At 47.9% G+C, this 15,177-nt stretch overlaps 1 protein-coding gene across 1 annotated transcript in view; it reads left to right on the forward strand.

Moving 5' to 3' along the window:
• The window catches only part of RTRAF (RNA transcription, translation and transport factor), a 29,194-nt gene that overhangs the window by 9,213 nt on the left and 4,804 nt on the right, over nt 1-15,177 (forward strand). The window contains exons 5-6 of the mRNA XM_033952746.1: nt 6,001-6,089; nt 7,613-7,681. Coding sequence (XP_033808637.1) covers nt 6,001-6,089; nt 7,613-7,681 — 158 coding nt within the window. The remainder of the gene's footprint in view (nt 1-6,000; nt 6,090-7,612; nt 7,682-15,177) is intronic.

Raw genomic sequence — 15,177 nt, forward strand, 5'->3', positions numbered from 1 at the left:
TGTAAATCCTCTTTAGAGGACCAAGTGGCTTCCTTGTGAAGAGTAATAAATATCAGAATTACAACTTTTTGTTACCTTAGTCTTATTAAAATTTTCCTTCTAAAGACTACACTAATTTTGAAACACCAATACTTGATCAGAATCTTCATTTAATCTTTATATTCTTATGGATTCTTTTACAAAGCCCTTAGTTCCAAATGTTTATTGGGACTGCTTTTAGATCTCTAAGGGAGAGGGGTGAGGGGATAGTAGATGGCATGGTCAGGCAAATTAGATAGGCCATATTGTCTTATCTACTTTAATTTTCCTATGTTTATATGAAACCTAAATATTTTAGGTCTACAATAACTAGTATAACACAGTAGATAACAGTTGTACCTCCCATAATACCTAATGCCTCAGTCTTCAAGGGCCACCTGTGGGTCAGGTTTTTACAGTCTCTAATGAATATGCATGCTTTTTAGTCCCGTTGTATGAAAATCTCTTTAATGCATATTCCGTTAGGAATAGCCTGTAAACCTGACCCATTGAATGCCCTGGAATAAAATACTCCTGCCTCCTCCAAGGCTATTGTAAAACTATTAATAGCATAACCCATAGAATGCCAGTAAGCCAAGATATGCATAATCAGTGCATCTAAAAACAAGTCACAGTGTCTTCCAAAAACACCTAAACTAAACATTAATTCACAATTTCCACAAACCTCGGTTCAGAATTTCTGACTATGGTCCTAATGTTCAAAGCTCATAGAAACATAGAATATGACGGCAGAAAAGGGCTATAGCCCATCAAGTCTGCCCACTCCAATGACCCACCCCCCTGTCTTTACTCCCTTGGAGATCCCATGTGAATATCCCATTTTCTCTTAAAATCTGACACGCTGCTGGCCTCAATCACCTGCAGAGGTAGACTGTTCCAATGATCGACCACCCTTCCTGTGAAGAGGTATTTTCTGGAATCACCACGAAATTTCCCTCCCCTGATTTTCAGCGGATGCCCTCTGGTGGTCAAAGGGCCTATAGGACAGAAGATATCATCTTCCACCTCGATACGGCCCGTAACATATTTGAACGTCTCAATCATGTCCCCCCTCTCTCTTCGTTCCTCTAGTGAGTACAGCTGCAATTTATTTAGCCTTTCTTCATACGTGAGATCCCTGAGCCCCGAGACCATCCTGGTGGCCATTCGCTGAACCGACTCAATTCGCAGCACATCTTTCCGGTAGTGTGGTCTCCAGAATTGAACACAATACTCCAAATGAAGTCTCACCATGGATCTGTTCAGTACCATTATCACTTCAGGTCTCCTGTAGAGAGTTGCGCGGGGACAGAAATCCCACCCGTCCCCATCCGTCCCCGCTAAAGTCTCACCCGTCCCCGTGAGGAATCCCTCTGTCCCCACCCGTCCCTGTGAGGAATCCCCTCAGTCCCCGCCCGTCCCTATAAACTTCAGAAATAGTTATTTCATTTAATTATGCTACTGAATTAAAGGCTCTGGTAGAAACCCATTTACAAATAAGCAAAAAGACTTTATTAATTTTGAAATATTAATTGGGAAGAATACATACTTTGTAAACGGGTTTCTACCAGAGCCTCTTTTGTTTATAAATTTTTATCAACACAACTAATATACTACTTTATCCTGAAGCAAAAAAAAAAAAAAAAGAAATAGAATTCTTTTCCTACCTTTGTTGCCTGGTTTCTGCTTTCCTCATGTTCTCATTCAGTTCCTTCCATCCACTGTCTCTCTTCCTTCTGCGTCTTCCATTTGCTCTGTTACTGTGCCTCTCCCTTTCTCCCCCCTTCCAAATTGGTCTGGCACCCATCTTCTTCCCTCCGCTCCCCCCATAGTCTGGCATCTCTGTCTTCTTCCCTGCCAGCATCTTCTCCCCACTCTCTCTTCCCCATTTTCTTTCAGCGTCCTTCTCCCCCCCATGTCCTTTCAGCGTCCTTCTCCCCCCTCTGTCTTCCCCATGTCCTTTCAGTGTCCTTCTCCCCCCCTCTGTCTTCCCCATGTCCTTTCAGTGTCCTTCTCCCCCCCCTCTGTCTTCCCCATGTCCTTTCAGTGCCCTTCTCCCACCCTCTGTCTTCCCCATGTCCTTTCAGTGTCCTTCTCCCCCCCTCTGTCTTCCCCATGTCCTTTCAGTGTCCTTCTCCCCCCCCTCTGTCTTCCCCATGTCCTTTCAGTGTCCTTCTCCCCCCCCCTCTGTCTTCCCCATGTCCTTTCAGTGTCCTTCTCCCCCCCCTCTGTCTTCCCCATGTCCTTTCAGTGTCCTTCTCCCCCCCCTCTGTCTTCCCCATGTCCTTTCAGTGTCCTTCTCCCCCCCTCTGTCTTCCCCATGTCCTTTCAGCGTCCTTCTCCACCCCCCCGTCTTCCCCATGGCCTTTCAGCGTCCTTCTCCACCCCTCCCCCCGTCTTCCCCATGGCCTTTCAGCGTCCTTCTCTCCCCCCCCCCCGTCTTCCCCATGTCCTGTCAGCGTCCTTCTCCCCCTTCTGTCTTCCACAAATGCTTTCAGTGTCCTTCCCCCCTCCTTCTTCCCCATGGCCTTTTAGCGTCCTTCTCTTCCGCCCCGGGTGCAGCACAGCCAGCCAGGTCCCCTTACTTTTGTGGCGCTTCCCCGACCGACCGACCGACAACAGCCCCGGTCTGACAAACCTCCCTGCCCTTAACCGCGAATCTAAATTTCCTTCTTACAGCTGCTGTAAGAAGGTAATTTAGATTCGCGTTTAAGGGCAGGGAGGTTTGTCGGACCAGGGCTGTTGTCGGTCGGTCGGGGAAGCGCCACAAAAGTAAGGGGACCTGGCCGGCTGTGCTGCACCCGGGGCGGGGTGGACCGCCCCCTCCCTTAGTAGCCACTCGAGCCGCGAGGCTACTCCTCCTTACCTACCCTGCCTGCAGCACAGAACCGAACGGAAGTCTTCCCGACGTCAGCGCTGACGTCGGGAGGACTTCCGTTCGGCTCTGTGCTGCAAGCAGAGCAGGTAGGGAGAAAAGCCGCGCGACTTAGTACATCCAGCCCCGCAGGAACCCCGTGACCCTCGGAGGCGTCCCCACGGGATCCCCGCGACCCTAGGGGCGTCCCCATGGGATTCCCGCGACCCTAGGGGGCGTCCCCACGGGATCCCCGTGACCCGAAGGGGGAACCCGCGGGATGCCCGTCGTCCCCGTTCCCGTGCAGCTCTCTAGTCTCCTGCTGACAAAACCCCTACGGATACAACCCATCATTTACCTTGCCTTGGAGGAAGCTTGATTGGCAGCCTTCATGTCATCACTAATGATCACCCCTAAATCACATTCCGCCGTGGTCCTAGCCAAGGTCTCACCATTTAGTGTGTAGGTTCTGCATGGATTTCTCTTACCCAGGTGCATTACTTTACACTTTTTAGCATTAAAGCATAGCTGCCAAGTCGATGACCACTGTTCCAGTAGTAGTAGGTCCTGTGTCATACTGTCAGGCAAAATGCTTTTGCCTACTATGTTGCATAGTTTGGCATCGTCGGCAAACAAAGATACTTTTCCTCTAAGCCTTTGGGTCATATCACCTATGAATAAGTTGAATAGAATCGGGCCCAAGACCGAGCCCTGTGGTACTCCACTGGTCACGTCTTACGTTTTGGAGGGGGTACCGTTAAGCACTACCTTTTGAAGTCTACCATGTAGCCAGTCCCTAACCCATGCCGTTAGTGTGTCCCCTAATCCCAGCGATTTCAGCTTGTTCAATAACCTGCAGTGTGGGACGCTATCAAAAGCTTTGCTGAAGTCCAAATATATCACGTCCAGAGACTCCCCGGCATCCAGTTGTCTAGTTACCCAGTCAAAGAAGCCAATCATTAGATTGGCAAGACCTGCCCTTGGTAAATCCGTGTTGGTGGGGATCACGTAGGTTTTCTTCGTCCAGGATTGTGTCAAGTTTCTGCTTGACCAGTGTTTCCATAAGCTTGCTCACTATGGATGTGAGACTCATTGGTCTGTAATTTGCCGTCTCTGTCCTGCAGCCTTTTTTGTGAAGAGGAATAACGTTGGCTGTTTTCCAGTCCAAGGGAACTCTTCCGGTATGTAGGGAAAGATTGAAGAGTACGGCTAACGGTTCTGCCAGGACTTCGCTCAACTCTCTGAGGACCCTGGGGTGTATGTTGTCTGGTCCCATGGCTTTGTTTACTTGGAGTCTTGAAAGTTCGTAGTAGACGCTGCTGGGCGTAAACTCGAAATCTTGAAATGGGTCTTTCTGGTTGTCTCTTGTCCGTAACTGTGGACCGGCTCCCGGCGCTTCACAGGTGAAGACTGAGCAAAAATATTCGTTTAGTAGTTATGCCTTGGCAGAATCCGATTTGATTTCCTAAGGCGTTCTATCCCATCTTTGTTTCTTTTCCTGTCACTAATATACCTGAAGAAGGATTTATCCCCTTTCTTAATGTTCCGTGCTAGATCTTCTTCTGTTCGGAGTTTGACCTCTCTGACTACCTTTTTGACTTCTCTAGATCTGACCAGATAGTCTTCTTTCGCCGTTTTCCGAAATGATTGTAGGCAATAAATGCTTCTTTTTTCTCTTTAATGAGGTTTGAAATTTCAGAGCTGAACCACTGGGGTTTTTTGTTTCTCTGGCGCTTGCTAACTGTTTTTATATAGCGGTTTGTAGCTTCGTGTAAGGTGACTTTCAGAATTGACCACATAGTCTCCACATTGTCAGTTTCTGCTTAGTTATACAGCTCCCGATGGACAAAATCTCCCATGCGGTCGAAGTCTGTGCCTCTAAAGTTGAGGACCCTCGTCGCTGTGTTTGATCTAGAGAAGCCTTTCTTGAGGTTGAGCCATACCATGTTATGGTCGCTGGAGGCCAGCTTATCTCCTACTTTTAGCTCTGGTGCTAAAAGCAAACAGTGCTCGCTCTAACAGTGTGAAAATAATTTTTCTGTGCTCAAAGCGAATGACATTCAAATTAAGGGGGAAGAATGTGTCTGGCATGCGTGCACAAGTTTTGCTGGAAGCGCAACTCTTGTGCGCATTATAAGGTCATTATATCTACATATTAGATCCCTTGAAGGACTCTTCAACTTTAGGAAAGCAATAAAAACATACCTTGTCACTTAACTCTCCTGCCCACGGCCGATAGATTACAAAGAAATGTATATTGATGCAAGATCCTTGGTATGTGACGTGTTAAGATCAAAACTTGTATTGAAAATCTTGCACTGTAACTATGACAAATTTAACCTGTAAACTGGAAATTATGTATATTGGTATTAGATCCCTAATGTGTGTCGCGTTAGGATAAAAACTTGTACTATATCTATGGCAAATTGTAACCTGTTATCTGTATATTATGTATGTTAGCCTGAAACCCGTTCTGAGCTCTTTGTGGAGGATGGTTTAGAAAATTAAATAAATAAATATGTAAGCTATGCAAGTGCATAGATTTTTAAAGAGATGTGATTTGGACAGTCCTAAAACATACATACATGTATTTCTCATTTTACAATGACAATACATACACTTTTTAAAAATAAAAAAAATCCTTTCCTGTTTCAGTTTATACCTGCTCAGGAGCATGTGTAAGTATCCACTACCTGCTTCTTTTGACCTGGCTTCTCAGCCAGTGATTTTGAAGAGGCAGTTGTGCTTTGCTGCAGTGATATCTTACCATCTCAAAGTTTAAAAAGTTCATTCGGCTCCTTAATTGGTTCCTATGTGTAGTCTTGTGGCATCCAACATTTACATATGTAAAGGCACTGATGCTGCTATTTTGGACATGTATATTTGTGAATTGATGCCCCTGTTGTGTTTGCTGGCATCCTTAACTGTTAATTTACAAATGGCTCTGCATTCATAGCTGTCTTCAAAATACTTGAGGAATTTATGAATGATCCAAATCCTACCTAGATGTCCCATGCAAAATGAGCTTTGTATTTGATAGTGCTTTAAGTAAGTGCTTGACACTTAACAGTCTACACTCGGTTTCTTGGAAGAATTTAACAATGTGTGTATGTGTTTTTTATTTTAAGTCGCTAATCCTGATTTTAAGGCTGGGGTGATGGCTTTGGCTAGTCTCCTTCAAATCCAGCGGCATGATGATTATCTGATAATGCTGAAGGTGAGTGGTACTCTTGTGTTTTGGATTCTGTGCTTGTAACATCCTTCTCAAAAGTATCCTGATTTTCTTAGTTTTTAATATGGTCATTATTCAGAAAACTAACTTCCTTAATTTTGTAATCTTATTCTGCTGCACTCCATCCTCTTCCTCCTCATTCTGCTAGCAAATTTTAATATGTTCTGTTCATTTGCAGTGTCCAATTAAAGCTAGTTCTGAGAGTTTTTCAGCTGGCTGATCCTAGATTTGTGTCTCTAAAGTATGTTTTAAAATCATTGTGATTTCTTGTGCCTCCTGACAGCAAAGAATTGTTGTTTCTATTGTGGCTTTTATAAATATATGTACTTTTTAACCTTTGGATGTACACCACCTTGAAATTTTGATTTGGCAGTATAACAAAATTTTAATGAAACTTGGATAAAAGTTGCCTTAGGCTATGGTTCCTGATCATAGCCTTGTTATGAGGGGATTTTAAATGAATTTCTTTATCATCTATGACTTGACTATATCTCTATTGTGCAGGGATTGTCTTTTAAATCTGTATACTTTAGTTCTACATGTCTAGTAATATATTAGCAAGAGCAGTAAATGGTTGCCACAGAGAAATTGTTGTTTTTGAGAATAAACCAGAGAAAACCCCGAAAGAGGTGAAATACATGGATTGAATGCAGGGGAACTGCTTTAGGGGGACCCTTTTACAACAATAAAACGTGGCCTTAGCTTGCCCTTATGCAGGTCCTTCTCCGCACCCTAGGTCAATTTTTACCATTGGGTAAAATAGCTAAATTTCTTGGTTTTTGCTGTTAGTGTGTGGCCATTTGCACATGCCCACGTGCAGTTATTATAATGGCAGTGTAGCCACACTATCCAATTAGTGCAGAGCACAACCACTTGCTGCCCTGATATGCCCCAACTACAAAAATTTTATTTTTAGCTTGTGGGTAGTGCATGCACATCCCCAAATTATCGAGGGACGCCTTTTTTTTTTTTAATTCCTGAGGTAAGTACATATTAGTGGTTACTGCAGCTTTGTAATATTTTAAACAGAACTAGCTATTTTTGAGCTTGTTCAGAGAGCTGTCAAATAGCACATTCTAACTTACACATTGGTCACAGAAAGTAAAATTGTTAGTATATGCTGCCATGTCTTGCTTTTGGCTGTCTGAGCATCTGCTCATGCTGAATGATAGTACAAAATTTAAGGGCCCCTTTTTATAAATCTGCAATAGCAAGTCCCAGCATGGCAGATGCAATGCAGCCCATAGTAATTGAATGGGCTGCATCACATTTGCCATGGAGTAATTACTACTGAGGCTTTGTAAAAGGGGCCCTAAATCTTTTCTGGAATATTTAAAATACAGTGCATTTGCTTGTTTGAATATAATCATTGGCTTCATATATCCATTTTATAATGTCTGCTCATCAAAAAAGCATTTCTAACTTATTGTGAAAGAAAACTTTTATATACTCCCTATGAACTGTAGTATTCAAACTTTTTTAATTTTTGTTATTTTGCAAATTTCCAGGCAATTCGTATTCTAGTTCAAGAGCGCTTAACTCAAGATGCTATAGCAAAGGCAAATAAATCAAAAGAGGTACGTTTGTAAACATTTTAAATCCAGTAAAGTCATTAACACTCGGGCTTTTTCTGTGTGTAACTTTCAGAGGATAACTTCCAATCTACCTGTAGATAGAAGTCTTCAGAACTCACAAAAATTAAAGTTATTCTCACTCATTGTCCTACACAGAGTAAACCATCCAATGCTTGTAACGTAAAGGAATCGGCTTGTTCATGATGTAGTTTTAACTCTTTGGTACAATAACTTTATAATATCATCAAGGCATAAGCTTTATTGTCTTTGTTCAGCATTGGGTTATAATACTAATAAAAAGTTATTGGGGAAAAAGTAATAACTTGACATGGAGATGAAAATTACAAATCTAAACCAACAGCTCTCAAATGGTGGGACAAGCCACAGCAGAAGTAAAGAGGAAAAATTCACTTTTTGCCGTAATATCTACAAAAATAAACTCTTCAGCTAGCAAAATAGAGATATTTGAGTAAATAACCAGATGAATCCTTGGCAGATTCTGTCAATCCTAATTCTTCTGTTCATAACAGATCTTACGTCCTGAGTATCGGATGCTCTAAACTGGACCTTCAGCTTTAAATCCCACCCACCTCGACTTAACTTTCAGATATATAAGCTGCTACAGATTTTTATAATTAAACTTAATAACTCCTCACAGATTAATTCTGTAAAATGCATAATAGGACATCGTGAGTTCATTTTTCTGCTGCAAAGTAATACATAAAATTAAATGGTATTTGAATATTTCCATTTAAATAGAAAGATGACAGCTGATAAAGGCCAAATGGATTAGGTTAGTTGTGGAATACCCCCACTGTTTCCCTTTTTTAAAAATAGGTACTTTAATTTTAAACTGTCAAAGTTGTCCATATAAGGGCTGTATATTAACATGAAAGTACCATGTGGCCTAAACCCATATTACAAATAAGCCAATCCCACTGCATAAAATGGGATCTGCAGTAAAATAACACACAAATAGTAACTATGATCATAAATGACATTAAAAAATCACTTATGGTTGGTGTCCTGTAGTACTTCTAAATATCAACCCTTATTCTTATCTTAAATATCTTTGTTTTGTATGTATAGATCCATAAGAGCCATTTCTAAAAGTTATTTACCCAAGTAAGTAGTTTCTATAAAAACCTTCTCCTCTCCCTATGGGTAAAGTTCATTCTGATGGTTCCTTAAGTTTGTGTGGCTGTGAGGACCATTCTGCTTTCATTATAGCTGTTTACTACCTCTAGATGATCACCTAGTCTGCGCAAGGACAAAGCTGGCCCTACTGGGTATCCTATCTAAACTTGCTTCTGTGGTGCTGAACGTAGGCATTACAAAGAAATTCTGCTCTACCTCAACCTAATCTCCACCACAAATTGCAGCTTTCCTATGGTTGCCACCACAAGACCCCTGTTCAAGTGGCTTAGGATCAGTTACCACGTCTGCTGCATCTTGGCAATTCACACACTGCTTGGTTGTGGAGGGTAGGAAACTTTGGAATTATTGTACTGTTAAAAGGATTTTGTCCATAGAAACAAGAAAACTGCAGAGAAAAGCCATGCTGTTGGGCTCCAAAGTGATCCTTTGGGAATCCAGGCAAGGTCAGAGGCTTAAATTCATACCTTCTCCCCCAGTGCTGCCCGATTCGCTAATTCGAATCGGTTTAGTTTCTGAAAAAATTGGTCTTGCCAATTCAGCGACCAACACACACCTCACCTCAGGTGAGACCTGACATACCTCCAGGCTTCCTAAAGCAGCAGAGGCAGCACTCTGAATGGGCTGCTCACAGCCTGCCCCACCTGGGCCTTCCCTCTGCCATGTCACTGATGATGCAGCAGAGGAAAACCCTGGCAAGGCAGGCTGCAATCAGCCTGTTCACAGCACTGCCTCTTCAAGGCCGGCCACCACCACTTTGCTGCTGCTTTGGGAGACCTGGAGGTATGTCAGGTCTGATGGTGAGAGGGTTTGTGGGGTGCTGCTGCACAGGAGGATAGGAGGGAGATAAGTAAAACTACTGCAAAGGGGGGTAGGAGGGGTTGAAGGGCTACAAAATAAACCCGCCAGGACATTTGAAAAACAAACAAATGCCTGATTAGGTGGGAAAAGCGAATCGAAAAATCAAATTCAGTAGGCCAAATCGAACATTTTTTTCCCTGAATCGGGCAGTACCAGTAGGAAGCCATGCAGGCACTGGATTCAAATGATAAGATGATGGCGGCTCCTGCTGCTGGTTCAGACCCTCCTTTGATGTAGTATTTATCCCAGGACAAGCAGGCATGATATTCTCACATGTGGGTGACGTCATCTATGGAGCCCCAGCGCGGACAGCTTTTCAAGCAAACTTGATTGAAGTTTCAAGTTTGCTACACTGCACCACGCATGTGCATGCCTTCTTGCCCACTAGAGGGCGCATCCCCACCTCGTGGTCCTCAGTTCAGTTTTTTCCGCGGAGCCAGAAGCCCTGTGGAAATTGAGCTCTGCTAGTTTTGCCTTCTGTCACCGCGTCTGGGTGATTTCGCTCGGTCGCTGTGCTTTATTTTATTTTGTCAGTCGTTTTTTGTTTCAAAAAAAAGAAAAACATTGAAAAGTTTTTGTTTCTTCGGTTTGGCTCCGGGGGCTCCCGTGAGCCGCGGCCGCGGGCCGTTGTTTGTTTCCGGCCTTTCGGTTTTCATGTCCCGTCCCTTGACGGGTTTTAAGAAGTGCACCCGGTGTGATCGGTTTCTTTCTATTACCGAACCTCACCGGTGGTGCTTGCTCTGTTTAGGGCCTGAGCATCCGACGGACTCTTTTGAGAGGTGCTCGACTTTCCAGGCCAGAGCGCTCCGCCGACGCCGTGCCAGGATGGCGGAGCTTTTCGCGGTCGACTCCGCGGCGGGGAAGGCCTCGACGTCGGCCTCGGCTTCGGCCCCGGTCTTGACCTCGGCCTCGGGTTCCTCGACCTCGCCGCGTCCCTCGACTTCGTCGAAGCCTGCTGCCCCGACCAAGCCTGCCTCGGGTAAGTCCCCGCTTCCATCCTCAGCCCCAGGATCGACGAAGAAGCTATCCTCAGGCTCCTCGACACCGGGTGGGTCCTCCTCGGCCCAGCCCAGGGTAGCCAAACTTAGTGCCCCGAGGGAATACTCGAGACCGAGGTCGCCCTCCAGGGAGCACCCCCCAGCCTCGGATCTATCGGCCATGATGGGGATCCCGGCCTTCCAAGACTTGCTCCGAGCACTGATTACCTCGGAGCTGTCCGGAGCCATCGAGCAGTTGCAGCGGGCTTCGGCCTCGACGGCCCAGGCCTCGGCGGCCTCGGTCTCGGTACCCTCGACTTCGGGGGCCGGGACGGCTCCGACCTCGACCCCGACCTTGCCCTCGACTTCGGCCTCGGGGACCCAGCCTGAGACGAGCGTAAGGCCTCGGGACAAGGTGCGCCGGGTGAGGAGGATATCGTCGTCCTCTTCTTCGAGGTCCTCCCGGGGCTCCTCGCCCTCGGGCCGGCCTCGGGCGAGGCGTCGTCCGAGGAAGCCCAAACGTTCTCGGGGTTCTCCTCGGCGATGTGGTCGCTCTTCGCCGCTCGGGGGCGAGACCTTACGTGTCTCGGAGCTCCGCCTCGACAACCCACATCTGTTTCGTTCCCCCCGCGAGAGAGGGTTCGAGGGACCCCTCGCCGAGACGGATGGGGCGTACCTCGGTGCCTCGGACCCCGAGGGCTTCCCCCAGGGCCTCTTCGGGGCATAGGCGTTCCCCGACCCCTTCGAGGTCGCTGGATGTGGTCTCCTGGGGATCGGGGTCGGGCAGGGAACCGCGGTATTCCCGCGAGGCTTCCCCCTTCTGTTCGGCGGGGAGGTCACGAACCCCCTCACCGCCCGCCAGAACATCCTCCTCCAAGTTCGTGCATGACATGGCTCGAGCTTTGGGTATTTACTTAATGGCAGGATCTCAATATACCAAGGAGTTCCTGGAGGAGCAGGACCTTCCCACTCCCCCGAGGGAAAATCCTCGCCTTCCTCTGAATAAGGTCCTACAACAAACCTTCCTCAAGAACTTGGACTCCCCTCTTACAGTCACTGCGGTGCCGTCTAAGATGGAGTCCAAATACCGGACCATTCCATCTAAAGGGTTCGATAAACCTCAACTCTCGCACCAGTCCTTGCTCATGGAGTCGGCGCTAAAAAAGACGCAACCCTCCAGAGTCTCGGCGGCGGTCCCGCCCGGAAGGGAAGGTCGGACCCTCGACAAGTTTGGTTGTCGCCTCTATTCTAATTCCCTCATGGCGACCAGGGTCCTCAACTACGCATTTACGTTCTCTTCCTATCTGCGTAGCATGGTGAAGGACTTGCCTCAGTATCGGGAGATCATGCCTGATTCCCATCGAGAGGGGTTTGCCACTTTCATGTCCAACTTGTCTCAATTGCGGTTGTACCTCTTCCATGCTGTGTACGATGCGTTTGAGCTCGCTTCGAGAGTGTCGGCCTTTGCGGTGGCTATGCGCCGACTGGCGTGGCTCCGTACCCTCGATATGGATCCTAACCTCCAGGAATGCCTGGCCAATTTACCATGCGTGGGTTCGGAATTGTTTGATGAATCCTTGGAGACGGCGACCAAACGGTTGTCGGAGCAGGAGCATTCCTTGGCCTCCTTTTTCCGTCCTAAACCTCGGGCCCCGCCGCAAAAATAATTCCGGCCGCCCCCGAGGAGATACCCGCAGAAATCTACGCCGGCCTTTTCTAGACCTCCGCCCCGGCGCCCGCCTCAACAGGGTAGAGGGGGACAACCGAAGCCTCCGGCGCAGGGAGCGTCCAAGCCGGCCCCGTCCTTTTGACGGGCTGGGCGGATGGGGCGGGCCCCCTCCGCAATATTGCCGGACCCCCTCCCAATCGGGGGTCGACTCAGGGCCTTTTATGTGGCTTGGACCGAGATTACATCCGATGCATGGGTGTTCCGGATCGTCTCCGAGGGCTACTCGCTCAATTTCTCGGCCACGCCGCCGGACCGTCCGCCCGGAACTTGTCCGTGCAACCGGAGCCAACTTCCCCTTCTCCTGGTGGAGGCCAGGGCTTTGTTGAGCCTACGGGCGGTGGAACCAGTACCCCCAGAATAGCGGGGAAGGGGGTTTTACTCCCGGTACTTTTTGGTCCCAAAGAGGACAGGGGACTTACGTCCCATTTTGGACCTCCGGATGCTCAACAAATTCCTGGTCCGGGAGAAATTCCGTATGTTGTCACTCCCGGTTTTATACCCGATGTTGGAGGAAGGGGATTGGATGTGCTCCCTGGACTTGAAGGAAGCCTATACTCATGTTCCGGTGCATCCCGCGTTCCGCAAGTTTTTACGGTTCCAGGTGGGGGATTTGCACCTTCAATATCGGGTCCTCCCCTTTGGTCTGGCTTCGTCCCCTCGAGTCTTCACAAAGTGTATGGTGGTCGTTGCGGCAGCCCTGAGATCTCGGGGCTTGCAGGTCTTCCCCTACCTGGACGATTGGCTGATCAAGGCCCCAACCAGGGAGGGGGTTATCTCAGCGACCAAACAGACTATCATCTTCCTTCAACGTCTGGGGTTCGAAGTGAACTTTCCCAAGTCTCAGTTGGGCCCGACTCAATCCCTTCAGTTTATCGGAGCCGTGCTGGACACGGTTCGCCTCCGTTCCTTCCTCCCTCCTCCTCGGTTGGAGGCCCTGCTTCGATTGAGTCGCCAGATTTCGCTGAGGCCCGCAGTTTCGGCTCAGCGCATGATGGTGCTTCTGGGCCACATGGCGTCGACAGTCCACGTCACTCCGTTCGCCCGATTGCATCTGAGGCTTCCTCAGTGGACCTTGGCCTCTCAATGGCGTCAGGATTGCGATCCAGTCTCTTGCCCGATAACGGTGACTCCTTCCTTGAGACGCTCGCTCCATTGGTAGACAAACTCTTCCAATCTTTCAGGGGGTTTGCTCTTTCTCGTTCCTCCGCATCGCAAGGTCCTGACCATGGACTTCTCGGAGTACGCGTGGGGGGCTCATCTCGACGGTCTGCGGACCCAGGGTCTATGGTCGGCAGAGGACCGTCTTTGTCACATCAATGTGTTGGAGCTTCGGGCCATTTTTCTGGCGGCTCGAGCGTTCTGCCACCTGCTTCGCGACCAGGTAGTCCTCGTGCAGACGGACAACCAAGTGGCAATGTATTATGTGAACAAACAAGGGGGAACGGGTTCTTGGGCCCTGTGCCAGGAAGCCCTGCGCCTTTGGGAATGGGCGGTCTCCCACAACATCTTCCTACGGGCGGTTTACATTCAGGGAGAGAGGAACTGTCTGGCAGACAAACTCAGTCGGCTTCTCCAGCCACACGAGTGGTCGTTGAACTCCCGAGTTCTGCGCGAAGTCTTCGACCGCTGGGGGACTCCTCAGGTGGATCTGTTTGCCTCCCCGGAGACTCACAAACTGCCTCTCTTTTGTTCTCGGATGTACTCCCCGGATCGTCTCGAGGCCGACGCCTTTCTTCTCGACTGGGGAGGGAGGTTCCTTTATGCGTTCCCTCCTTTTCCTCTGATCTTGAGAACGTTGGTGCATCTCAAATCGACCAGAGCCACTATGATTCTCATTGCGCCTCGTTGGCCCAGACAGCACTGGTTCTCCCTGCTCCTTCAACTCAGTGTCAGGGACCCTCTACTTCTGCCTGTTTTTCCTTCTCTGCTGTCTCAGAGTCGGGGTTCGCTGTTACATCCCAATCTTCAGTCTTTACATCTGACAGCTTGGTTCCTTTCCCCTTGACTTCGGTTCCTGTTTCTCAGTCGGTGAGGGAGATTTTGGAAGCCTCGCACAAGGTCTCGACTAGGCTTTGTTATTCCCAGAAGTGGTCAAGATTTTCATCCTGGTGTTCCTCGAACCATCTGGACCCTAATTCGGTTCCAGTGTCTTCGGTGCTGGAATATTTGTTGCATCTTTCGGAGTCTGGACTGAAGACGACTTCCATTCGGGTGCATCTCGTTGCCATTGCGGCGTTCCATCGGCATCTCGAGGGTCGGTCTCTTTCTCTTCATCCTCTGGTGACTCGTTTCATGAGGGGTCTCGTGAATGTTCATCCTCCTCTGAAAGCTCCTCCTGTAGTTTGGGACCTTAATGTGGTCTTAGCTCAACTGATGAAACCTCCCTTTGAGCCTATCGACAAATCTCATCTTAAGTTTCTCACCTGGAAGGTGGTCTTTTTGCTTGCGCTCACGTCCGCTCGTCGGATTAGTGAGCTGCAGGCTTTGGTTGCGGATCCACCTTTTACGGTGTTTCATCATGACAAGGTGGTTCTTCGCACCCATCCCAAATTTCTACCTAAGGTTGTGTCTGATTTCCACCTCAATCAGTCTATTGTCCTTCCGGTGTTTTTTCCGAAGCCCCACTCTCATCCAGGAGAGGCGGCGCTTCACACGCTTGACTGTAAGAGGGCGTTGGCTTTTTATCTCCAACGTACCAAGTCTTATTGGAAGGTTCCTCAATTATTTCTGTCCTTTGATCCTAATCGACTGGGACATCCTATTTCCAAGCGCACCTT

This window comes from Geotrypetes seraphini, chromosome 7 (genome assembly GCF_902459505.1).
Source record: "Geotrypetes seraphini chromosome 7, aGeoSer1.1, whole genome shotgun sequence".
Lineage (NCBI taxonomy): Eukaryota > Metazoa > Chordata > Amphibia > Gymnophiona > Dermophiidae > Geotrypetes > Geotrypetes seraphini.